The following is a 26,163-nucleotide window of genomic DNA, read 5'->3' as shown; positions in this document are numbered from 1 at the left end:
GTTATGCGGTTAAAATAAATGCGGAGAATTTTAATCCTGGGAATTTGGAAAGGAGGAGATTTAAAATAACAAAACCCTTTCATATACGGCACTTGCTCCAAAATTAGCTGGATATTAAGATTTTGTGGCGGGAGGTGACAGTTCCTCATCCATCCCCTGCTTGGTATGGGGTGGTGGCACCTTGGGGTGCTGGATATGGGGTGGGAGCACAGAGCTGGGTGTTGGGGAGCGAGTGCACTCCTCTTTGTTGACATGGAATGGATCTCCCACAGCTACTTAAGGTTTTAATTGCCCTGTGATTAAAGTTTTCATTACTAAGCAATTAGCACCTGAAATTTTAAGTGCTGAAGTGTTTAACTGCATCCTACAGCTTGCCAGAGTGCGGGGCGGTGGATGTAGGTGGGATGGGAGAGGGTTTAGGAGTGGGGATGAAGAGCGCCAGGAGACAGCTTCCTTATAGGGCACTGCCAACCACCCCATGCAAGGGGTTCAAAGAGCATCCTCCCTCAGCCCAGGCCCCCAAATCCCTGTTACAGTTTTTCATCTTTTTCTGAAGTAAATTCCTCATGGGCTGAAATGTATCAGGCGTGGCTTGGCTCCAAGGGGAATTCTTGAGGAAAGTTGAAGCCAAATGGCTTCAGCCATTTTTAAGTTACTCAGATGTGAATAAGCAATTTGTGCTCCTCTCGGAAGTCCTGTGCCTGGTTAACTCAGACCTCTGTGTCCCAGAACAAGAGAAGTTTCTGAATGGGATGGTGCAGATGCAAGCATTTCCCAGTAGCAGCTTTGCAGGGAGGACAATATCAGCTCCGTGTTTGAGTTTCAGTGGTGTGAGGCTGGGGCTGCAGGTGTTTCTGGGGCAGGTTTCTGGGGCAGAGTGGAGTGGTGCTGCCTGCAGATGGTGCCAAGCAGCCCACAGAGACTAGGCAGCTTGGAGGGGATGCATCCAGCTGGCACCCTGTATCCAGTAGATCCATACCATTCTGGGGACTGGGAGCATCAAAATGCCCCCACATCAGGGATTTAGGGGATTTTGCATGTCCTATATCCATCACTGCAGGGGTGTGCCAGCTCCAGGCATGGGGAAAGCAAGGGGATTCTGGTACCCACATGCTGGGAGCCAGGACTGCATGCAGGGGAGCTGGCACCATCACCTACATGAAAGGTGGGAGTGGGAATTTGGGATCCCTGTAGGGCTCTCTGTGTGTATGCAACTCTGGTTGGGATCCTAGGCTCAGGCCTGACACTGGGATGGGAGTCACAGTGTGATGGAGATGGGACAGAGTGGGGACAGAAAGGATTGAGGTGGATCAGAGGATGGGATGGGGAATAATGGGATGCATAGTGGAATGGGATGGAAGTACATGAGGCAGGATGGAGCAGGCAGAGTGCAATGGGATGGGACAGGACTGTAGAGGTCGATGGAATGGAATGGAATGGAATGGAATGGAATGGAATGGAATGGGACAAGGCTGTAGGAAATGGAATGGAATGGAATGGAATGGAATGGAATGGAATGGAATGGAATGGAATGGAAGGGAATGGAAGGGAATGGGATGGTAGTATAGAGGATGGGATGGAACTGTAATTAATGGATAAGATGGAATGTAATGGAAGGAATAGAACAAAATGGAATGGAGTGGAACGGAGTTAGACAGGACTGTGGGATGGAATGGGATGGAATGGAATGAGAGTGCCGAAGATGGAATGGGATGAGACTGTAAAGAACAGGATAGAAAGGAATTGAATGGAATGAGATTGGATGGAATGGAATGGGATGGAATAGGAATGTAGAGGATGTGATGGGAGAGGACTGGGTGGTATTGAATGGAATAATGAAATGGGATGGGACTGTATGAGAATGGAATGAGACAAGATGGGACTGTAGAAGATGGAATGGGAGACACTGGCCATCCTGTGTGGCGCACAGCGGGACTTGCACGCCCACCCTTTCACACACCGACCCCCACTGGGGTGGGGGCAGGGCCTGTTGCCGCTCTCCCTCACGGCTGTCCGGGGTCGCTTCCCCTTTAAGAGCCCAATTCCGCGGGTGACCGCTGGGTGGGGCGCGCTCCCCGCCCTGCACCTCCCGCTCTGAGGGACGGGACCTCGGGGGGACGCGCCTCACAGCGCCCGCCCCTTCCAATTCATCTTTCCGCCGAGGCCCCGCCCCTCTCCATATTGCCGTCCAATGAGCGCCCCGCTCTCCGTCGCCAGGGGCGCCGGGTTGCCAGGGGGCGGGGCTGATTGGCCGGCGGGCCCCGCCCCGCGCGGCTGAGCGGCGGCGGCGGCGGCGGCGGCGCCAGAGCGCGAGCGTGGCGCGGCGGCGAGAGGAGCCGCGCGTGGCGCCGAGCTCGGGACTGCCCGGCGGGGCCGCCCGCACCGCCCCCCGCCATGGCCGCGGCCCGTCCGGGGGCCGCCCCGCCGCCGCCGCCGCTGCTCCCCCTCCTGCTGCTCCTGCTGCTGCCCGGCGGCCGCCGCGCCCTCGAGGGTGAGTACCGGCCGGGCGTGCCCGGCGCACCGGGGCCCGGGTACGGGCACACACACGCCCACGGGTGCTGCGTGCTCCGAGTTCGGGAGGGCTGCGGCATTCGTATCGCTTTCAGGGGGAGTCGGCGCTGCGGGGCCGCCGGAGGAGTGTCCGTGCGCGGTGTCCGGCTCCATCCCTTCCCCGGTGGTTTAACCCCCCCAGTCCCGGCGTGGGGCCACGCGTGCCGCAGCCCCGCGGGAGGAGGAGGGATTCCCCCTCGTGCCTGCTCGATTCGGTTTTCTTCCTTTCGGAGGCTCGTATCCCGCTCCCGCGGCTTTGCGGCCCCGCTCCGGGTTGTAGGAAGAGGGGACCCGGCTGGGTTTTGTCTCGGCACGAAGTGTGCGCGGCGTCCGGTAAACGGCCCCGCTCCCGGAGGAGAGGAGGCAGGCAGAGGGAAACCCCCGGGAAGGAGCGTTCCTCGGCGCCCCGGCAGTGCGCGGCGATCGCTGCCCGGTGGAGAGGCCGCCGCTTTTGTTTGTTCGGAGGCGTTTCTGCTCGTTCGGAGGCTCCGCTGCCCCCGGTGCGGTGCTGGGGCTGCTGGAGCCGGAGCCCTTCGCACCGCGATTCTGGAGGGAGCATTTCCCCCACGTTTGTGCTTTCTACAAAGTTTTGGGGGCGGCTGTTCGCGGTGTTGTCTCTCCCCCCTGCTCTCTCTCTCTACCCAGTGGATTTTTTTTCTTCGTCTTTATTTTGGCAGAAGGGTGGGGAAAAAGGAAAAAAAAAAAAAAGCTAATAACATCCTCCTCTGTAGGCTGTGGGAAGGCGAGCTGGGATTCGTGGCCTGGTCAGGCTGGGAAGCAGGAGTTGGGGTGAGGAGAAACCAGTCTGTGCCCAGCTTGCCTGGCACGGGGGCTGCAGGCACTAAATGGGCATCTTCGTGCCCCCAGCCCCTCAGACCCCATTTCCTATTGGCGGTTTGGGAATTTGGAAGGAAGCAGCGGCATGATGCAAACATCTGCCAGTGCTGTCTGACCCACTGGGGCTCAGCCTCTGCCCTGCTGCCTGGGGGAGACAAGTCAGATGGAGGGCGATCAACCCTCCACTCGTGCCAGTGGGCTCACGGGTCTTCTCTGCTTCCCAAGTGTGCAGAAGGGTCAGGGAGCAAACACACTGCCCCAGGAGGTCAGGGCCTGTCCCAGGTGGACTGCTTCGGGGTCTGGCTGGTACTCCACAGCATTTTTGGGGCTGGCCTTGAGTCCCTAGGGACTTTTTTTTTTTTCCCCCCGTATTTTCCCCCTCCTTTTTGCTGTTGTCTGAGCTATAGGGAAAGTTGCTGCGGTTCCCATCCCTGCTGCTCATCTCTGGGTCAGCCAGCTCCAGCACTTTGGCTGCACTGGGGCGTTCCCAGCCACTCACAACACTTCCTGACGGACACAGAGCTCTGGAGCGTGCACGTTCGGTCGGATATTTTAGTGCTGATCATAAATCTGGCATGGCCGTAAATCTGCACTCATGTCTTCCAGGCGACGGCAATCCCCAGCTCCTGGCCATTCTCCCCCAAGAGGTGATGGGCCGCTGCCTGGCCAGGAGGGCAAGGTCCCAGCGGTACAGGGCTGGATCTGCTCCATCCTTGGGGGCACAGCATGGCATTGGGTTTCTTTACGAGGCCCCGTGGGGATGGGGGGAGCGGTGCTCGGCTGTGGCTCAGTGAGGGCTTTGTGCTGCTGAGGAGAAAATGGTTTCTCTCCAGATCCCAGTAAGTGCGCTGGGTTTGTTTGAAGTCACAATGTGTTTTTCTTCTCCGGTTCAGCAGTCCCCGGGCCGGCTGCAGAAGGAATGCTCTGTCCAGAGGCAACAGCGGATCCTTTCTCCCGTGCGGGGTCTGGAGTTGAGGAGTTGTCTCGGCAGGGCTGCAGGGTGATCGAGGCCATCACCACCCATACTGGTTAAAACCTTGGCAGGAGGGAGTTGGGAGCCGGTGGGGTAGCTCTGCCCATCCCCGTTGGGATGTGGATGGACTGGGACTGGGGGAACGTACCCCTCCTGCATGAGCTGCCTCTCTGGTCACAGAGCTCATCTTCACTGAGGGGTTGCTGTGTGCTCTTCCACCAGCCCCAGCACAGAGGCTATGTGCAGCCCGCGGGCTCTAGCAGAACACCCAAACTGGGAGGATTTATGGGCTTTTCCTCCCCTGACCCCATCCCTGCCTTGCTCCCAGGCACCTCACAGGCTGACCACGCGTCAGGAGCTGGAACCAGCAGATATTTTCTTGGCAGGGACGTTAGCTTTTTCCTTTAATTACTTTATCGGTGGGGTGATCCAGGGAAGCCAGCCCTGCTGTTTTATTGATGCTCGGGGTAGGGCTGCAAGAAAAGCAGGTCGCAGGGCTCCGTCACACTTGCTGGATTAATTCAATCCCCCATTCCTCACAAAAAGCTCTGTTTGTGGGAGCTGTGTTCCGAGTCGGGGAGGAGAAGGGCTCTCCTTTGTGTCAAGCAGAGCATGCGGCCAGTCGGGAGAGAGGGAACTCCGCAACCCCGCATTGTCTGCAGCTCTGCCGTGGGCCAGCACCCGGCTGCACTCCGGGGCTGTGTCCATCCACCTAGGCTTGGCGACGGGGAATAGCGGCCTCTGGTTTTTAAGGAATGAACCGAAACTCCTTGTTTTGTTGTGATGACTTACTGCCGGAGATATTCGGGGAAACCAGTTGGTTGCATTTTCTTTCCGTGAGCCGTTTGCTGCTGCCTGCTCCAGGAGCAGGGGAGCTTGGTGTTTAATTAAAACAGCCCCAGCAACCTGAATCACAGACTCGCATGTTTTTAAAATTGTAGTTGTTCCTGTTGTGCTGAGTCAAACTGGTTTGTCGGGATCCAGCGTCTCCGCCTGGGAGCTGTGCTGGGGAAGGGTGTGGGGCTGCCAGCCGGGATCCCCCCTCAGTGCATGAGGAAGCAGCGGGGTGGGTGCAATATGGGCCACAGGGACCTGTCCCCGAGGGTTGTGCTGGAGCTGGTGGCTGCCATGACTCTTTGCTTCCCCAGCATGGGACCCATGGGGAGCTGGTGTCACTGTGGAGCAGGCGTGTTCCCAAGCAGAGTGCTTTGGGAAGAGGGGAGCATCCGTGAGGTGACCCCACTGTGGGGATCAGGCCCCGTGCAGGAGCTGGCTGTGACCTTGGGGATGGGCTGCCATCTTGGAGGCTTCTTGCTGTAGTGGTGTTCCCACCCTGGCGGGTTGGTCCCATTCAAGTTCTCGCTTTGCCTTTTGTTGTTGTTGTTTTATGTATATCACCGTCATTACTGTTGCACAAAATCCAGGCCCGGGCTGGGGCTGGGCTCGCCCCTTGGCGGTGCCAGCCCGTCAGAGCTGGTGTCGGGCGTGGGCTGTCCTCCTCATCCACAGAGCCCCACAGAGGCTGCCAGCAGCGCGGGGCAGGATGGGAGCCATTTTGTAGGCCTCGAGGCCTCGTGCTCCCTCCCCTGGCTTCCAGCATTGCCCACCCTTGTTGGGGCCTTGTGGGACTGAGTGCGGGGCCTTCATCCCCTTCCCATCCACAGAGCTGAAGGGCCCAGCGCCTGCTTCCCTGGGAGCCTGCTTTCCCCTCGGCAAGGCGGGATGGAGCGCGGCTCCGCATGGCCGCCCCTCTGAGGAGGAAGGGGAGCCATCTTGGGAAGAGGCCTGAGCTGCGCGCCGCAGCCCTGCTCCCTGCACGTGTGGCAGTGGGGGGTCCGGGCAGGGGGTTGCTGTGGGACTTTTATTGTATTTTTTATTTTATTTTATTTTTGCACATCGCTAAGCTCTGCACGGCCCAGGCCTGGCATTTCTCATCCTGTTGACAAACACCTGTTTCCCAGCCCCCTCCCCAGGAATGCTCTGGGCATGGGGGCCCTGTGGGGGTTGCGGTGCCTCTAGGGGGGCACTGTCCCTGCTGTCCCCCTGTCCCACAGGGCCATCCCATGAGGGATTTTCCCACCAGCATCAGCTGTGGGGGGGATTTGGGCCTCCCTGTCCCTCTCCAAGGTGGGGCTCGGGAGCCTCCTCAGGACAAATTGTGTCCTGGGGAGGGGATGTGCCCCCCCCCTCCCCCCCATCCCCAGGGTGCCCAGCGAGGACTGGGGAGCAGGAGGGACCCCACGGGCCGGGGAGCGGGGAGGGGGCTCGTGGCATGCACGCACACACGGCGTGCGATCCAAGGCCTTTTTTATTAATGAGAAAAATGTGCAGGGCTTGAACGATCGCCAGGAACAGATTTATTCTAGTTCCCCAGAAATTAAACTGAAATGAAGGAGCGAGTCAGCCCGGCCCGGCACCCCCTCCTGACTCTGTGCTTGTTTTAACTCTGGAAGAATCTGACTTCGGGGTGGGGGAGGCGGGGGGAGGATATTTGGGTTTAAGCAGTTCCAGATGGGCTCGGTGCTCAAGGAAGCGAGTGGAGAGCAGCGTGGAGATTTGGGTAACTGCCCCAGGCAGGAGAGAGGAGGGAAATCTTGGCAGGAACCCCTGCTCCGCGCTGCCTGGATGGGATGCAGCTTGGCAGCCGAGCCGCCTCGTCTGTGGGGCGAACCTTTGTGTGTGCAATGAGTAACCTTTTTTGGGGAGGGGGTGTTTTTTAAATATCATTACTCTTTCCCTGGCCTCTTTCCAGAGGTACAACCTGGAAAAAAAACAGAGCTGGGAGGGGAGGGGGAGGGAAGAGAGAGGTATTTCAGATTGCAGTCTGCTCTAACCGATAGAGGCAGAGCCATGGCAGGGCTGTGCCGCCTGCCCAAACCCTATGGGATTTTGGAGATCTGCACCAGCCTAGTGGCCCCGTAGGGACAGTGCCCCACAGAGCCATGACCATGCTTCCCTCATCCCAGGGCCTGGAAATGCAGGCTGGTTTGCTGCCTACGTCCTGGCTAATGGTATTTGTGCCTTGAACAGGTCTAGCGTCTCCAGATCAGATGAGTTATTTCTGTGGCAGCGAAGGGTGGCTGCATGGCTGCTCCTGCTGGGGACAGCAACCTATAAATCTCTCCTGCATGCAGGTCCACATGGGTACCGCCTGGTGCCACACTGCTGACGTTGTCCTATGAGAGCTGATGGCAGGGATGTGCCCGTCCTGAGCAGGTGTCTGTCATAGGAAGGCTGGTAGGGCCTCTGACAGAGCTTGGGGTTTCTCTGTGGAATCCCTCAGCAGAGAAAAGATGGCTTTTCCTAAAGGAGAGGAAAAGCAGAGAGCACTGGGGCATGTGCACAGTGTGGGCAGGGAAGGCAGCTCGCCCTGGCAAAGCTGACCCCGGCATGGTGCATCGGGCTCTGACATCCGAAATCCCCGCGGTATTAATAGAACAGTAATTGCAGCACAGGGCTGGACTCGGGCAGCTGGCTCGTGGCCTCTCCCAGCGTCAGCACGGCCGTTCAGCGGGACCAGGGGCTGGCAACAGGACCTGGCAGAGCACGGGCTGCACGTGTCCAGGGCACAGCGGAGCGCTCGACATGCAGCTGTAGGGCAGGGACCGCCGTCCTGCTGCAAAAACCTTGTGCTCCAGGTTCTGTGATTTGCAGGGTTTGCACACAGTGCATGTGCCACACAGTGCTGTAGCCCAGCTTGGCACGGCTGTGCTTTGCAGTGGCGGAAATCTGCTGTGACTGGCTCGACCCGCTGCATGGATGCCTGTCCCTCCCCACATCCCGGGTGCTGCCACTTGATCTGCTTTTCACAGTTGCAGAGCTGGCACCTGTCCTCTCTCACATGCTTCAGTCTGTCTCGCGGCCATCAGGAAACAGCTCCTGGCGAGGAGCATGCGGCCGGAAAAGCCTCTTCAGGCAGTCAGCAGGTGGGCGCCGGGCAGGGCTGGATGGAAGCAGCCCCTCTGTCCCTTGTGCTCACAGTCATCCCAGTACTGGCTCTGCCCATGGAGTAGGCACCATGGAGTATTGGGGTCAGGGCAGGGGGAGACACAGCCAGATGATGGCTCAGAGCCACGAGGCTGTCTTCCCGGGTGAGTTATTACACCCTGGTGCGGGCTGCCCTCACAGGTGTGGGGTTGGGAAATGGAGGGGGAGGATGCATCCTTGTTTGAAGCATCCTTGGGCTCTGCTGGCGGCTGACCATGGGGCTGGGACCAGGCTGCCCTTCCTCAGTGGGGCAGGGACTGCTGCCCATGTGTGTGTGTGTGTGTGTGTGTGTGTGTGTGTGGTGTGTACAAAGGGGCCTTAATCTCAGTTGGGGCCTCTGGGCCCTGTCATAATGCAGAAATAATGAGTCTATTATTAAGTGCCCACAGTACTTCTTCACTCTGGTGGCTCGCCTCCAGCAGCAGGCAGAACCTGCCCCGCTTGAAGTGGATGTGTCATCATTTGCCTCAGCAAATCCAATCCCCTTTGATGATGGGCCAAACGCCCTTGGCACAAAGGGCCACAGCTGTGATACAGGCCCCACTTTTTTTTTTCCCCTCTCTTCTCTTTGTTCCCAGCTCGTTGGCTCACCCTGGACCTGGGGTGAACGCGCATTGGTGGGCGTGGGCGGATGCAGCCCTCCATCCCCCAGCAGCAGGATGGGGCACAAGGAGAGGGTCACTGCAGCACTCCTGGTTTCCCCCACTGCTGGGAGCAGGCTCAGCATGAGGCTTATTCCCAGCGTGGGTGGTGATAGGGAGTGCTCCAGCCCTTCCCTGAGGCTGAGCGAGCTGCCCTGGCCCCAGAGCTGTGGGTGGGACTCTATGCAGAGCTGCGTGTCCGAGACCCCAAGCATGCAGAGTGGTGGAAACTGAGGGAGCTGGGGTTTTTCCTATGGACTGTGCAGAGTCCTGTCAGCGCTGCAGGCACCTTCTCCACACTCCCTGTGCGCAGAGATTCTGCTATGGATGCACCCAGGGCTGTCCCTTGCCCAGGAGGAAGAGGAGGGCTGTGGGGTTGGTGAAACCTTGAGGAGGGGAGAGCAACATGCCCTGGGAAAGACATCGAGGGTCTGACCCCATGCCCGGCGCCCTGTGTGGCTCCACTTTTGTGTACACGAAACGCTCGTCAGCGGGAAAAGTGCAACCTCAGGTTCTCTCCCACAGGCAGCTCTTTGTTCCCAGATAAAGGGCCCTGCACCAAAGGCCCTTTGTGCCGCTGCTTAGAACGGTGCTGGGATTAATTGTGCCGATAGGTGCTTGAATGGGGAGTGCACAAGGCCGCCCGCTCCTGCCTTCATTATCTCAAAACTGAGGAGGAAATTAAAATGTACGAGAAATGCCCCTTTTGGTGGCTTTTTGACTAGCAGGCAACGACCGGAGCTGCACACAGATCCTGCTGTCCCCAGCCAGCACCTCCGCTCCCAGTGCCCTGATGGAGCCACTGCGGGTGGGGTGGGATGGGATGGGATGGGATGGGATGGCTGCTGGGGTTCGGCTCCTGGGCGCGATGGCGCGTGTGGCTCCCAAGGTGTTGCAGAACAGGTTCCTGTGTTTGCAGCAGGGCTGCATGGGTGTCTTTATTAACTTTCTTCCCTTGCCTTCTTCCAGGATGCTCTGTAGTGTGCTGGCTGCCTTCTCCCCGTTGGGGCAAGGAGCTGGCGTCGTATCCTGCTAGCACATCCTGATAAAGGCGGCAGTCCCCACGTTCAAAGGCGAAAGCACTTAAATCAGAGCCAGTTGGTGGAGACGATTGAGTCTTCCCCAGCGGCTTCATCTTGAAAGAATTTTCCCTTCTGGCTCAGGCAGCACTAAGCGCAAAGCTTGCCATCACTGCTGTGCATGTCTGCTGCTGAGCAGTGCAAACCGGGGGCTCTCAGGGCCCCTTTAGGAGAGCCAGAACATTTTGCTGGCCATGGAGCATGCATTCTTCAGCCCCTGCTTCATAAGAGGTCCTGGGGTCCAGGTGGGCTCACACCAGGGCTTCATGTGCCCTGCAAGCTGCTGAGGACCCTGCAAAAGGGATGGGGGGGGCACGGAAACTATGTTCTTTGCAGCTTGAGGTGCACAAAGGAGATTTGGCAGGGCAGGGAGGAGGCAGCCAGAGCTTAGTATGCAGCCCCATCTGAGAAGTGAGGCTCATTCGCTGCCCTTGGATCTGTCTTTGCCATAGAAATCCTCCTTTGGTGTGGGGGTGGCTGTGGATTGCTGTGCTTGCCAAATTCTAGCAGGGATTGTGCTCTCCTGAGCTCCTTGGCCTGACTGGAGGTAAGCAGAGGACAACTGCCCAGCAGTGATAAAGCGGGCCTGGGGGAGACTTCCCAAAGCTGCAGAAACCGGGAAGCAATTTCCCGTTGACTAATGGAACCAGGCACTCCTCAACATACAGGATTTGGAAGGCTTTGACTCACAGCTCAGTGGGCCCTGATGCCATTCACATCTCTCCAAAGCACCTGCAGACCTGCCAGGAGCACTCCAGCACCGTGTCACGGTGCCCAAATCTCCCCGGATACCCTAGCTCTGTATGGCAACGTGAGCCGACTAGGTGAGGGGTGGGTACTCAGCACGTCCCAGTACTTGCTGCAGAGAGGCCATCAGTTCAGTTCTGCTGTGCAGAGAAATCATTGTAGCAGCTTTAAGGGCACAGTGCAGCTCTGGCTGGGCTCAGCATGCAGCCCTGGGGCCATCCGCTGTAATCTTCAAGTGCTGTGGGGCTGCAAGGAGAGGCCGGAGGGGGACGGGACTGCTGACCCTGTCCAGCCCCATGGCTGCAGGAAACCCTGCTGCCCTCTATGCTTGGCCCCATTTCCTTTAGTTGTGTTGCCCAGTTGTTTTATTCGTATTATTTTCCCTCCCTGTTCTCACCGTGTGGTTTATGTGGCTCTCGTGCCAGTGGGGCCGGCTCAGCCTTGTTGTTTTCTTTCCCCTCCTTGCTGTTCTGAGGGCAGATGCTGCCAAATGAGGATACGGCATGTCCCAGCCACGCAGGGAAGAGCAATGCCGGAGGGGACCTTTGGTGCCGTGGGGTGTGGAGGCTGTGCAGGGGTTTCCCACGCACTGTGGGTATATTTGAGAACCAGAGTGCCCACAGGACCCCAGTGCTGTGTCCCCATCCTATCGTGGAGCCCTTGGCTGAAAGTATCCCACACCCCGTTACAGCCTGGGTCTCCTCTCCAGGACTTGGCAGCCCTGCACTGTCAGCACGCGCTTGGCTCTGCTCCGCCGCCGGCGCTGCGTTCCCGGCCCCCACAGCACTACTGTGCCCTTATTAGGGCAGCTGGCGCCCGGGGCCAGCCCTGGGAGCAGTGCGGGTGGCTCTGCTCCTCATCCCCAGTGCAGCACAGGGGCTCCAGGGTGCCTGGGATGGGATGTCTCATCCTTCACACTGAGCGTGCTGCCCTGTCCCCTGCCCCACTGCCTTGGGGTTGTGTGCTGGCTGCTGGCGCAGCTGTGGATGCCACGCTGTGTTGCTGGCTGCTGCCCCCAGGGTGGGACGCAGGAGGAAGGAATCCTCCAGCCAGGATTCATCCCCATAACGTGTGAACACTTCCTTCCTCCTCTGTGCTTCCTCCTCAGCTGGGTCAGCCGGTGCTTTTCCTGAAGTGGAAGAGAAGGTGGAATTGCCCCTTGCTCTTAGGACTGAGCCGCCATGCTGGGGATGAGCGCACTCTGAGCAAGCAATGGCTCTATGCCCTTCATCTCTATGAGGGATGAACAGATGGCCCTTGGGGAGCTGTGAAGAGGGCAGAAGGGCTCATGCCTGCAGCTGGATGGGGGGAACGTTCTTTGGGCTGCTGGCAGGAACCTGCAAGCACACCGGATTGTGTTGCCCAGCTCTGGGGTTTTACTTCATGCTTACAGCCCTTTGCCTCCCGGCTTCCTGGGCAGGAGGAACCCAAGCCTCCAGAGTCCTACCACTATCCCAGCCTAGATGTGGTGGAACATGGAGGGAGTAGCGTCATTCCCCGTCGTTGCATTTCTCTCCTGGTTTTTGTGTGCAGCAGTGCTCACTCGGAGCTGCAGCTCTGCCTGGGATTAGCGACAGCTGCCTGCAATTGCAGCTCTTCCCAGACAAGCGTCTCGCTCCCCCAAGGCTGGGGCTGGGGCTGTTTGGGGAATGCTGTCGGGGTGGTTTGTCTTGTAGTCTGCTCCAGGAATGTTGGCCAGACGGTCAAATTCTTCTCCCCTCTTGTAAAATGAGTGATGTGGGGCGTCTCTGGGAGAGCAGCCTGCCAGTCCCTCCTTCTCTGGATAAACCTGCCTGGCCCGCACCGCCCTGCCATGGGAACGGGCCCTTTCAACCTCAGCCACAGTAAATACGTGCCCTGCCAAAGCACAGGGGGAGGTGCACAAGGGGCCGGGAGGTGGGGGGCTGGCGGCCGGGCTGGGGGTGGCAGCGTGTCCCCATGCCACCTGGCCGGCTGCTCCGCAGGGACGCCTCGCTCTTCCTGTTCTGACAGCAGAGCAGAAATCTGGAGTCTGTCTGCGCCGCTCCCCCTCCTCCCACCACGTCTCACCCCCCAAGTTGCTGTTTTCCACAGAAATGTCAGCCTAAGCTCTTTTCTCCCCCACTCCTCCTGTTTTCTTCCCTTGAATCTTGGCCTTCATCTCCAATTACTTTTCTCCTTCCTCCCTCTCTCTCTCTAGAGACCCTGATGGACACGAAGTGGGTGACCTCGGAGCTGGCATGGACAACCCATCCAGAGACGGGGGTAAGTTTGAAGCCGGTCCCGCCCCCAACCACTGTGGGGTTCCTGGGGTCACAGTCCCTTGCCCACCCTTTCCCTTGCCCTCCCCTGCTTTCCTTGCTTTCTGAATTTCACAGCTCCATACTGACTCCCAGCTGGCGGAGCAGTGGTCCCTTGGTCACTATGAGAATCCCCAGGTCATCCGGTAGGGCTGGGGCAGGCGGACGTGTTCCCCATTATCTGCTGCCCTACCCGGTGCCAGGGTCTGATGCGCTGCTTCTCTCTTGCAGTGGGAAGAGGTCAGTGGTTACGACGAGGCTATGAACCCCATCCGCACGTACCAGGTGTGCAACGTGCGGGAGGCCAACCAGAACAACTGGCTTCGCACCAAGTTCATTCAGCGCCAGGACGTTCAGCGTGTCTACGTGGAGCTGAAATTCACCGTGCGGGACTGCAACAGCATCCCCAACATCCCTGGTTCCTGCAAAGAGACCTTCAACCTCTTCTATTATGAGTCGGATACGGATTCTGCATCTGCCAATAGCCCTTTCTGGATGGAGAACCCCTATATCAAAGTGGATACAATTGCTCCGGATGAGAGCTTCTCCAAACTGGAGTCTGGCCGTGTGAACACCAAGGTGCGCAGCTTTGGGCCGCTCTCCAAGAATGGCTTTTACCTGGCTTTCCAGGACCTGGGGGCCTGCATGTCCCTCATCTCCGTCCGGGCTTTCTACAAGAAATGTTCCAACACCATCGCTGGCTTTGCTGTCTTCCCGGAGACCCTAACGGGGGCTGAGCCCACATCGCTGGTCATTGCACCAGGCACCTGCATCCCCAACGCAGTGGAGGTATCTGTGCCCCTGAAGCTGTACTGCAACGGTGACGGCGAGTGGATGGTGCCTGTAGGAGCTTGCACGTGTGCTGCAGGGTACGAGCCAGCCATGAAGGACACCCAGTGCCAAGGTAAGGGCTTGGTACGATCTCTCTTGGCTCGTCCACTGCATTGCATGTGTGTGCTCATGCAGAGGAGGTGTTGAGCTAGGTCTCATTTTGGAGGCTCGGGAGCTTAGATGGCTACATAAAGATGGAGCATGCATGCTTTCTCAGGTCTGGTCTGTGCTTCTGATGTCTGAAAGCTTTAAAGCTTTTGTGGTCCATACCGGCATAGCTTACCGGTGCCAAGCTGGGGTGCATCTGCTGAGTGTTGAGATATGGGATGTGTCTGCATGGCACGGTCTGCAGCGCCATGTGGCTCAGGGGACGTAGCAAGCCCTCATGTGTCTCCAGCACTTTTCTCTCATCCCCGCTGCCATGACCGATGTCTCTGCCCTCCCTCCTGCAGTGTGTAAAGGTGCAGGTGGTCGGGGTGAGTGCCGGCTCTCAGCGAGTGAGATTTCACGCTGCCTGTGTGGAGGCATTCAGAACACCGGCAGCGAGCGGGGCCCCACTGAGCTGGCTGTGGGAGGCCCCCTGCCAGAGCCACAGGCTTGCAGCGAGCCTTCCTTCCTTGGAGGGAAGGAGAAAGCATCCTGCCTGCAGATGAGTGGCACTGGAGGGTTGGTGTTGTTGTTTCACTCCAGGGAGGGAATACTGATTTGGAAAGATCAGTGTGGATGGGTGTAATGCTCGCTTTTTGGGGTTATATTGCCTTAGGGAGCTGCCTCCAGCACTGAGGACCCTACCCTGGAGCAGGACCCTGCTGCTCCCCTTGGATGGAGGCATGGACAACGGGGCGCCAGGGCTGGGTGCCTCGTGCTCGCAGATGATGGGCTGCTTGGCGCTGAGCCTTCTCTCTTGGCAGGGGCAGTGGGATTTGGGATGTGTGTGTGACCGTAGTGACTGCTTGCAGGGAGCTTAGCCTCTGAGCACCGTTGGTTCCAGAGCATCCACCGGCACCAGGCACCCACTGTTTGGTTTGTTTTGAGGTCCCTGCTCCTGGGGAGCTGGCTCCATGCTGCTTGAGCTGGGAGATCCTACAACCGCTGTGGGGTGTTTGCTGTTCCTGAGCAATGAGAGGTGCATGGGGTACCACTTCACCACTTCACGCCAGCCCTCATGGCTCCCCATTTGGAGGAGCAGCAGAGTATACAACATCCCCCCAGGAGGGGCAGGGAGAGGAGCCTCATCCTTCCCCCATCCTGCAGCCCATGGGCAGCACTGTTGGGTTCTCCTTGCACAGGGAAGCTGCAGGCATGACCCCATCCAGCACCCATCCCCTGCCCTTCTCTGGGTGGAAATGGCGTCCGCACGTTTCTCTGGGAAACTCGGCACCACGTTCGTTCGATCACATTTTCCACCATATGACCGTGTGTTTTAAGTGGAAACAGCTGAGGAAGGGCTCGCATAACCCAGCTCCATTTTCTGCTCTTTGTTGGCTGCTTCATAGCTGCGTTTCAGCCTTTATTCCACCGTTTTGCAGCTCACAGCTCACCCTGGCAATACCCCTGCGGGTAGCTGGTGCGTGGAGGGAGCAGGACAGAGCTCCCCGTGCCATGTTGTATCCTGTCCCAGCACCGCTGCCTGGACTGCAGAGTTCAGAGTGCCGTGAGGTGCCAGATGGCATTTTAATAAATAACAATACTGCATTAGTGCTTAGATGGGATAAGCCCTGTTGTAAATCTCCCCCGTTCCCCAGCCTTTCCGTGGCCTTTGAAGCTCTCCTCCTCCTCTTCTTCTTTATCTGCATCCAGCGCTGGGATTAGGCTCCTCATTCAGACCTGTGACAATACTCCTTGGATCCCAGTCCCGCGGGATGAGCCTGGCTGAAGGCAGCTCCTTGGGCACGCTTTGTCATGCGAGCTGCGAGGCTGGGATCTGCCGCTCTGCTCAGGAGTTGCCACAGCATTGATTTGGCATCTCATTCTCAGCCTCATTATCTTTATTTAATTAGCACACGGCCCTTCTGGGGGTTGTGCCGCTTCCCACACACTCCGTGCAGAGATGCGCGGAGGCAGCGCTCACGGGAGCGGAGCCCGTGGCCGGGGTGGGACCATGGGGACGTGTGCCCTCCTCCCCTCTCACTCTGCAGTGCCCCACATCACTTTGGGGCTTTGCACATGGTGCTCACCGGCTGGCAATGGGATTTCCCAGGGAGCAGTCGGATCTCATTGCTTCATAAGAGCACCGCCAGCAGAGCTCCAGCCCTTTCCTTCGTGTCCCCTCCTGCCATACAGGGTGTGCACGGCGGTGCTGCTGCCTATTTGGGTGCTGTCAGCAGGTGATAGCAGGTCAGGCCACGGCCAAAGTGTGGGGTTTGTCAAAATGCGTTTTCCTCGCAATCAGTGACTAATGGGAACATCACCACGAATTAAAAAAAAAAAAAAAAAACAACAAAAAACGCCAAGCCAGCATTGCATTCACCAACTGTTTGCAGCTTTGCATTGCAACACGGGGTTGCTGCATGAAAACCAGGAAGTGAAACTGCCTTCTATTAATTGGCCGGGATTACAGATCAAAGGCAGTGCGGGCAGAGCAGCGCTGGCGTGCAGAGCTGGGCAGCTCCACAATGGGCTGCTTGTACCACGGCACGGAGATCTGCCGTCCTGCCTGTGACCCACTGTGGCTCCGGGGGCACTTTGCTCATTGAAAATTCCTCCTTTTTTTAACACAAAATATCATTTTCCCACCTCTTACTCAGATGCCACTGTTCAAACCCCAAAGGAGTCTTTCCTTCCTCTGCCCTTTGAGTTTATTCCATTCATTTCTGGGCTGCACGGGTTTAAAATATTTCTACCTAAAGGTTGTTTTAAAAGAAAAATCAAGTGCCCTTTAAGAGAGACTTAAAACGCGAGCCACCGCCTTGCCAGGGGCTGGGCTGCTCGCGCGGCTCCCATCCATTTGCAGCTGCTTACAGAAGAGCAAAGGTAGTGATCAGCATAGGTCCATGAAGCCCACATGGTCCTAGGAAGAGCTGATAGCTGCCTGCGGGGGAAGGACGAGGCTGCTGGGCAGAGGGATGCAAGTGGTGTCATTCATCTGCACTCACAGCTTTCTGCTTCAGTCCTGCAGGGAGGGAAATAGCCAGGATGGGAAAGCAGTGGGATGGGGAAGCATCTGAGGGGATAAGTTGGGGCAATTCGGAGCCACTCCATGGGAGAGGACTGCAGGTTTCGGGGGATGTTCGGTGTGTGGTTCCCCCATTCCATGCAGTCATCACTGGGATGAGTCACCGTGCTCTCGATGGTGGTTTTGTTTCGGTGTTTTTCGGCTCCCTCCCTTGGATTTTGCTCACGGGGTGGGGACAACACAGGGGAAGAGAGCAGGAGCAGCGGTGCAGGATCCAGCTGTGGGGCTGATGTGCACCAAGAGAAGCAGCCTCCTGTACAATCCCCCCCATTGCTGGGCTGCAGCTCTCTCCTGCCATCCAGTAGCCCCTCTGCAGAGCTCTGCTCGCTTCCCTAACCCGTTATCCCGTGGCTGTCAGCAGCTGTCATGTTCTCCCCGGAGGTGACCGCAGCCCAGCACCGGGAGATGTGATCTGTGTGCAGAGGTTATGGGCTGCTATTTGATTTGAGGATGCTTCAGCAGGAAAAAAAGGGCAGATGCAGAGCTGCGGGTGGAAGCGAGGAGCTCAGCCTAGCGGCTTCGTGCAGGAGGAGATGACACAGATCCGCGGGGACCTGGGATCAGCTTTCAGCTCAGTTACGGCTTCAAACGTGGCTGAGAGCTGTCACGCTGCCACCGAGGTCCTTATGCTCTGATTTATTAAACAGAGTTGAGGCACGGTGGTGCAGCCGGGCCTCGCCTCCCAGTCTGCTTTTCCCCTTCCCAAATGGGTGGCAATGAGGCCTGCACTGCGAAGAGGAGGAGGAGGAGGCAAGGAGGAAGGTCTCTGAGAGGAGAGGGGTGGCTGTGGGCTCATCAACCCAGGGCCCGGCTGTGTGCTGGTGCTCTCCCAACCCATGCCTGGCCTTTTAAGCTCCACGCAAGCACTGCTCCGGTTTCACCCTTTTATTATTTCAGGGGGGTTTGTCCCCAACAGATCCGGGCTCTTGTCCATAACCAAAGCATGTTTGGCAGCTCTCGGAGCCCAGAGTGTTCCTGTCCAAGAGGTTTCAGTCATCTCTCATTCCTCAGCAATCTGGTTCCTGATGTGTGAAGCTGCATCCACCCAGTTTTAACTGCCTTCAACTGCGGCTGGGCTGGGCCCGTGCGTGCCGGGGCTGCTCCAGCACCTTGGGCTGCTCCCTCCATATCTCAGGGGGATGGAGCACTGCTTTCATCCCTTCCTTCAGGATGATTCCTTTTGGGCTGCCCAGAATGGGCTAAACTTGAGTTTCTAAAGGGTGGATGCAGAAGTCTAAAGGGTAGATCTCTGTCAGGCCAGTGTGCCAGGCAGTAGGGCCCGTCCTGCTCTCTCTAAAGGGCTCTGGCCGTGAAGTTAGGGCGGCTCCGGTCCCTGCAGTGCCCAGATGCAGTGACCCACAGCACCCCGGTGCCGGAAGGCTTCCATGCAGGGTGTCAGGAGATGGTTCATAGCAGGAAACTTCCGCTTGCCACGGCTCTGTGAAGCAAGTTGAAGCTCCTTGTCTTTAGGGTGATGTCATCAGGAAGGCACGGGGCAGGAGTTTCCACTTCAGGGACTGCCGGGACGGCCGCATGCCTCAGGGCCAGGCAGATAGGGCTATGGGGGTCTCACTGATGTGTGGGTATGGGGCAGGAGATTTTGTGGGCCCCGTGCTGGGAAAATTCCACACCTTGATTGTCACAGGGCTGCAGTAAATAGGCTATTTGAAGGCACAGGGTGGTTTCTCAGTGCCGTTCTGCTCCTCGGCCTGAGTGCTGCTAATCCCTTCACGTGCCCCTCCTTAGGGCCGAGCGCCCATGGTGCGAGCGGGGCCAGCTCCAGGGCTCCTCCAGCGTGCATCGGAAGCAGGGGCAGGAATGTTGTAATCTGGTTCAGCACACAGTGCTGGAGCCAGTGCGGAGGTGCCGCCGCCACAGGCTGAGAAGTGGTTCAAGTGGCCAGGGTGGGAGGTTTGGGGTGGGGTGAGCACTTCAGGGCGACAGGGGCCTCCCGTAGGGGACGGGCTGAGCACATCCTTCCCTGACCTGTGCCTCCAGGAATGGAGCGCGGGGCTGGGTGTGGGCAGGGGGGAGCCGATGGAGCATTGCTGAGTGCCCTTCATTAATGCGGTTTCATTCTCCCTTCCTCCAGCATGCGGCCCGGGAACGTTCAAATCCAAGCAGGGCGAAGGCCCCTGCTCCCCCTGCCCTCCCAACAGCCGCACCACCTCGGGAGCAGCCACGGTCTGCATATGTCGCAGCGGCTTCTTCCGAGCAGACACTGACCCCGCGGACAGCGCCTGCACCAGTGAGTGCCATGCGGGTGGGATGGGAGCTGGGGCTGGGAGGAACGCCATGGGGCAGCCATCCCTGACATCCCCCCCTGCCTCTCCAGGTGTGCCCTCAGCCCCACGCAGCGTCATCTCCAACGTGAATGAGACGTCGTTGGTGCTGGAGTGGAGCGAGCCGCAGGACGCGGGCGGGCGGGATGACCTGCTCTACAACGTCATCTGCAAGAAGTGCAGCGTGGAGCGGCGGCTGTGCACGCGCTGCGACGACAACGTGGAGTTCGTGCCGCGCCAGCTGGGCCTCACTGAGCGACGCATCTACATCAGCAACCTGATGGCCCACACCCAGTACACCTTCGAGATCCAGGCGGTGAATGGCATCTCCAGCAAGAGCCCCTACCCTCCCCATTTCGCTTCCGTCAACATCACGACCAACCAGGCAGGTCAGTGCTGTCTCACACCGCTGTCTCTAATCCCCTGGGTGAATTCTCCTGTCCATTTAAACACACGTCCCTAGAAGGCATGTGGTCTGAATGCATGCAGGCAGGAAAGGGCAGGCTTGGCAGATGATCTGGTGATCTCCTAGACCCACCCCAGAGAGATGCTGTGCCTGCTGCAAAGGGAGGAAGAAGGCGATGAGATTTCTCCTCCCCTGGGCCTGGGAAGGCTCAGCACCAGCCCAAAGCTTTTCAGCCAGCTGAGTGCTGCGCCGTTCTCTCCTTCCGCCCCACCTGGCCCAGCTCCAGTGTGCTGGTAATCTCCAGCCACCACACTGATCTGATTTCACAGGTCTCGCTGGTGGGGTGGAGTGCAGAGCTCCCTGCAAGAGGAGGAGCAAAGGGAGCTCTGGTTTGGGTCCACAGGGTCCTTCCTTGGACCAGTTTGTGGCTGTGCACAGTATGAAGTGTCAGCTCAGTGCTCTGAGCAATTCTTTGGTCCCTTGTCATCTTGTCTGCAAGACTGCATCTCCTTCAGAGGCAGTCCCAAAGCTTTTCAGCTTTTTCACTGTGGTTATCTGAGCAGGTCCTGGGTTCCTCAGAGATCCATCCTGTGTAGGATCTGTGCACAGCCTGGCTGGGTGCCAGTGCTGGCACCGCCAAATTTCCCCTCTTTCCCACTCCCAGCCCCATCTGCCGTGCCCACCATGCACCTGCACAGCAGCACTGGGAACAGCATGACACTCTCATGGACTCCCCCAGAGAGGCCCAACGGCATCATTCTTGACTATGAAATCAAGTACTCTGAGAAGGTAAAGCAGAGGATCCCTTCCTTCTCCCTGGCCTTTCTGGCCAGGAGCCCCACAGTGACAGGGTGACATGTCACAGAGGTGACACCTGCATGTCTCCCTTACAGCAAGGCCAGGGTGATGGCATCGCCAACACTGTCACCAGCCAGAAGAACTCAGTGCGGCTGGACGGGCTGAAGGCCAACGCCCGGTACATGGTGCAGGTCCGGGCGCGCACAGTGGCTGGATATGGCCGCTACAGCCTCCCCACCGAGTTCCAGACGACTGCAGAGGATGGTAGGGACCAGGATGGGACTGCCTCCATCCCCCAGCCCTCCTACACATGCCTCTTCCCCAGGCTGACTTTCATTCCTGCTTCTCCCTGCACCAGGCTCCACCGGCAAGACTTTCCAGGAGCTGCCTCTCATTGTGGGTTCGGCCACCGCAGGACTGCTGTTCGTCATCGTGGTGGTCATCATCGCTATTGTCTGCTTCAGGTAGTGGCTTTACAGGGAGCGGTGGTTTGGAGTGAGGTGGGGGTCACTTGTGGGCAGAGTTCCAGCAGCTCCAGTCTGAGAGCAGAGGGCTGGACCTGCCGCACTGGGGTCCTGCTGCCAGACGAGGAACTCTGGCTTTGGCTGCCTGTACTGGGATTTGGAAGCTGGCAGTGAATGTCTTTGCCCCATCAGGAAAGGGATGGTTACTGAACAACTCCTCTCGTCTCCTTTGGGCAGGAAGCAGCGCAACAGCACAGATCCCGAGTACACAGAGAAGCTGCAGCAATATGGTGAGTGTGAGGCCAGCACGTGTGCTTTCTCCTGAGTCCTGCCCCACGCACAAGCGAAGGTGCAGCCTTTGCTACTTGAGGACCATGCCAGGCAGGTGTGGCATGCCATTCATGTTGCATTCCCCCTGGTGATGATTCCTCTGCCCTTACAGTCACTCCTGGGATGAAGGTCTACATTGACCCCTTCACCTATGAGGACCCCAATGAAGCTGTCCGGGAATTCGCCAAAGAGATTGATATCTCCTGTGTCAAGATCGAGGAGGTCATTGGAGCAGGCAAGTCCCAGGGTCGGGGACAGCGACTGCTGAGAACACAGCCTGTCCCCAGCTGCCTGCTCACCCCCTTCTCCCCCACAGGGGAGTTCGGTGAGGTGTGCCGTGGGCGCCTGAAGCTGCCTGGCCGCCGTGAGATCTTTGTGGCCATCAAGACACTGAAGGTGGGCTACACGGAGAGGCAGCGGCGGGACTTCCTGAGCGAGGCCAGCATCATGGGCCAGTTCGACCACCCCAACATCATCCACCTGGAGGGCGTGGTGACCAAGAGCCGCCCTGTCATGATCATCACAGAGTTCATGGAGAACTGCGCTCTCGACTCCTTCCTCCGGGTGAGCAACCAGTCCCACCTCACAGTTCTCCATCCGTTTGTATGTCACACTGACATCCCCAGAGCTAAGATGTGCATAGACATCTCTGGGTGGAAGAACCAGGATAGCCCTAGGGAGGAAGTAGGGTGGTGGTAGCACACAGAGATCCCTCCCCAGTCCGTTCAGGGTGTTAAAACCCCTCTGATCTCTCCCCTGGCAGCTGAATGATGGGCAGTTCACAGTCATCCAGCTGGTGGGGATGCTGCGAGGCATCGCTGCCGGCATGAAGTACCTCTCAGAGATGAACTACGTGCACCGGGACCTGGCTGCCCGCAACATCCTGGTCAACAGCAACTTGGTCTGCAAAGTATCTGACTTCGGGCTCTCCCGCTTTTTGGAGGATGATCCGGCCGACCCCACCTACACCAGCTCCCTGGTATGGGATGCTCACGGGAATCTGCAGATCTGGGGATGGGAGGACAGAGCAGGTGTGTCCTCAGTAACAGTGCTGTGTATCTGTGTATCCCTGCAGGGAGGCAAGATCCCCATCAGGTGGACAGCTCCTGAGGCCATCGCCTACCGCAAATTCACATCGGCCAGCGACGTGTGGAGCTACGGCATCGTCATGTGGGAAGTGATGTCCTACGGGGAGCGACCGTACTGGGACATGTCCAACCAGGATGTAAGTGTTCACCCAAGAGTGAGGAGCTTGGGATCACCAGCAGGGACCTAGCACGCTCACAGCCTGCTTCTGTGCGCCTCTCTATGCAGGTGATCAACGCGGTGGAGCAGGATTACCGCCTGCCACCCCCCATGGACTGCCCCACAGCGCTGCACCAGCTGATGCTGGACTGCTGGGTGCGGGACCGCAACCTGCGGCCCAAGTTTGCACAGATCGTCAACACGCTGGACAAGCTGATTCGCAATGCTGCCAGCCTGAAGGTCATTGCCAGCGTCCAGTCTGGGTCAGTGGCATCCCCAATCCTTGGGAGCGCAGAGGCATTTAGGGTTGAAAACATGAGATAGCAGGGATAAGGCTTCTCCCTGTTTCCATGTGCACCTCTGCACCCTCTGCTCCCTGTGACCTGTGGCTCTCTTGCCTTGCAGTGTCTCCCAGCCGCTCCTGGACCGCACCGTGCCCGATTACACCACCTTCACCACCGTGGGAGACTGGCTGGATGCCATCAAAATGGGGCGGTACAAGGAGAACTTCGTCAACGCCGGCTTCGCCTCCTTTGACTTGGTGGCGCAGATGACAGCAGAGTGAGTCCCCTGCTTGTGGGACTGGGGCGAGTGGTCTTGGGTGGATTGCATGTGGGGTTGTCCTATGGGGTTAAGGTCTGGGAGTGAGGATCTGGTGGTAAAGGTGGTGTGAGAGGCATGCCAGAAGCAGTGAAGATGGGATCCCTTGGTGGCACCTAGATGGGGCAGGGCCATGTGCCAGTTGGTACTGAGGTGGGCAGATCACCAAATCCATCTTCCTCTCCTTGCAGGGACTTGCTGAGGATAGGAGTTACGCTAGCAGGGCACCAGAAGAAGATCCTGAGCAGTATTCAGGATATGAGACTGCAGATGAACCAGACGCTGCCGGTTCAGGTTTGACCGCAGGGGACTCTGCATTGGAACGGACTGAAGGAACCTGCCAACCAGGTTCTGTTTGCGGTGCAGCCCGGCTTCCCGATTTCCCCTTCCCGTGGCGCTCCTCTGCCTCGGACGCTCGCCGGGGACAGGCTGGGCCGGGCCACCCTTCCCTGGATCAGAGGCACTCGTGCCAAGAGGGAGCCCAGCTTTTCGTCCCATGTCCCGCAGCGGCGAGGCAGTGACGCAGTCTTCATATTGAAGATGGATTATGGGACGGAGATGGCGCATCCCGCTTCCCGCCCTGTCTCAGTGCTCATCAGTTTGAAGAGATGTTCTGCTTCTTGGATTTCTTTACACCCCGGTTTTTCCCCCTCAAGTCTTCACTTTCCCCTATCCCTGAGGCCACAGACTGTTGACCCGTCCACTGAGTCCGTCAGATGCTCCGAAGCCTTCACCGAGCCCGGTACCCTCGTGGAGACGGCGCAAGGGACAGGGCTACGGCCCCAGACAATCACTCCACCCCTCCGCACAAGGGTCCTCACTGGGACGTGTCTGAAGGGGAAAGGCTCTGCTCCCTTTTTGGCTTTGCACGCCAGAACCCGAACCCCATGAGATTTACTATGCAGGGAGTTAGGCAAAAAAATAATAATAATAATAATAGAGAGAGATATATTAAAAAAAAAAAAAAAGAGGGTGCAGAAAGGGGACCCTCTTGGTTCTCGTGGCCGGCTCTGGACTGCAGAGTGAGGCCATCAGCACGTTTGCACAGGGACCCTCCAGCCCCCGAAGCGGGGCCGGGAGCGGGGCCGGGGCCACACGGAGGCCTGGCCTCCCCCAGCCTCCTGTTTTATGCAGAAGGAGCGGGTGCCGCTCCTGCCACACGCTGTGATTGCTGCCAAAAGACTCACTCACCTTCCTCTGACTTCACTGCAGCCCGCTTCCTCCGTGCTGAGGGCGAGACTCCCAGCGTGCGTGAGTGTGCGTGAGTGTGTGCGTGCGTGCGTGAGTGCTGGCCGGCAGGACTGTGCGAGGCAATGGGCAGAATAAAGGCAATAAGAATTTTATCAGCGTTTCCTTTGCTCGATCGCTCTCGCTGCACCGGCGCGGGGGCTGCTGCCTCCATCACTGCCCGTGGCTGCAGGTTCCCATGACCCTGTGTGCCCATAACCCCTGCTGTAACACCGATGCTCTCACGGGGTCCCCATGGATGCCTATGGGCACTGATGTGTGCCAGCAGGGAGCAGCAGATGGGTGCCAGCCCTGTGCTTTTCCGTGGGGCGCTCAGGGTTGGAGGGGACGAGTCTCAAGGCACAGCCAGCCCCAGAACTCAATCTGGAGCTGCCGATAGTGCTTTTTCCCATTCCCTTCTTGTGCTGTACTCGACCTGCGGGACTGCAGCCCCATGAGTGCAAACTGAGCGAGGCCAGCCCCTATCCACAGCACATGGGGAGCACAGCACACCGCAGGGCTCAGCCGCAGCCTGCTTTTCCCACAATGCATAGGAGTGTTGCAACTGCCTCCGTGAGTCACAGATGCCAAACGGGAGCTGCTGAGCCGGGTGCAAACTCACCCACTGCTGCAAGGTGCATGGCAAGGGAAGGATCCGGGGCTGCTGACATGTGGTCCCCGTGCCCTCGGCCCCTCAAGCATCCTTCCCCGGGGCTCTGATCCCGCTCCGTGTGCCAGACCCCGCTTTCTCCACCAGCAGTGCAGTGGGCTGAGGAGGTGCCTCCCATGGGGTGCCCCCCTCCCTGCCAGGCGCCGCACAGCAGGTGCTGTTTTTCCCCTTTCCTCAACGCTCACCTGCCCTTGGGTTTCTCATTAACCCCGTCCTCCTCCGCAGGGAACAGCAAACAGCAGGAGGGCAGCACGGCACTGCGCAGCGCAGCAACGGCTGAAGGGCTCTGCACCACCTGCCCCCGCCCCTGGAGCTCCATGTGCCCGCTCCATCCCTGCAGTGGGGATCCCAAAGCCCTGCTCCCCATAGCAGCCCCTGCTGCTTGCTCCTCGCTTGGCTTTGCTGCTTTGGGGGGGTTCAGCTCATGGGGATTGCTCCTGAGATGTTGCATCCCATGCTGTGTCTGCCACTTCCCTTCATACAAATGTGTAGATAGAGAAAGAAAGGTGCGTTTAACAGGAAAAGAAAGCAAAGGTGACCACCGGCAGCAGTGCGGATCAATGCGAGCGTGCGTTTGTACAAATATTTTTTAAGAAAAGGTTAAAAAAAAAAAACTTTTTTTTTTCAATTAAATTATTTAAGGAATTTTATGGAGCTCTGTGATGCCCGCGTGGTTTTTGTGGGTTCAGGGTGGTGGGTTGTGAGTCTGTGACCATCCCGTGGGGATGCTCAGCAGTGCCACTATGGGCGCACTATGGGGGAGGGGGGCAGTGATGGGGATGGGGTGTTCCTGGAGGGATATATCGGGGGTGAGCCCTGCTCGTGCCCTCCCCACACTCAGCTCTTCCCTCTCCCAGCCCTTCCAAAGAGCCTTTTGTGCTGCTGGGGTCTTTCCCCCCCCCTCCCCTCCCTCCTTTTAATTCCTAACCAGGAGATTAAGGGAAGACAAAGGCTCCGATTGTTCCCCACTCTGGGGAGATCTGGAAAGTTCCAAGAGTGGTCTCTTTCAAGATGCACTGGTGGAAGGGGGGACGCACGGCCC

General features: G+C 58.2%; 1 protein-coding gene across 1 annotated transcript; it reads left to right on the top strand.

Annotated features, from left to right (window-relative positions):
- The first annotated feature begins 2,243 nt into the window (after window positions 1–2,243).
- On the top strand, window positions 2,244–24,567 carry EPHB3 (EPH receptor B3). The gene is made up of 16 exons (XM_085232816.1): window positions 2,244–2,491; window positions 12,994–13,058; window positions 13,325–13,997; window positions 19,192–19,347; window positions 19,435–19,770; window positions 20,452–20,576; window positions 20,681–20,849; window positions 20,944–21,049; window positions 21,242–21,339; window positions 21,492–21,614; window positions 21,696–21,943; window positions 22,143–22,358; window positions 22,455–22,604; window positions 22,694–22,887; window positions 23,030–23,185; window positions 23,416–24,567. The coding sequence occupies exons 1-16, from the start codon at window positions 2,395–2,397 to the stop codon at window positions 23,522–23,524; spliced, it is 3,021 nt and encodes a 1,006-aa protein (XP_085088942.1). The 5' UTR covers window positions 2,244–2,394; the 3' UTR covers window positions 23,525–24,567.
- The last annotated feature ends 1,596 nt before the right edge of the window (window positions 24,568–26,163 follow it).

Source organism: Meleagris gallopavo, chromosome 11, assembly GCF_905368555.1.
Source record: "Meleagris gallopavo chromosome 11, MGAL_WU_HG_1.1, whole genome shotgun sequence".
In the NCBI taxonomy this organism is placed as follows: domain Eukaryota; kingdom Metazoa; phylum Chordata; class Aves; order Galliformes; family Phasianidae; genus Meleagris; species Meleagris gallopavo.
The sequence above is the reverse complement of the archived record's forward strand: the minus strand, read 5'-3'. Positions and strand labels throughout refer to the sequence as shown.

Bases quoted from the DNA above. Each gene is read 5' to 3' on its own strand.
- EPHB3 (XM_085232816.1), top strand. From the start codon at position 2,395: ATGGCCGCGGCCCGTCCGGGGGCCGCCCCGCCGCCGCCGCCGCTGCTC. The intron at 19,771-20,451 runs GTCAGTGCTGTC...TCCCACTCCCAG, and splicing joins CATCACGACCAACCAGGCAG to CCCCATCTGCCGTGCCCACC. The intron at 22,605-22,693 runs GTAAGTGTTCAC...CTCTCTATGCAG, and splicing joins GGGACATGTCCAACCAGGAT to GTGATCAACGCGGTGGAGCA.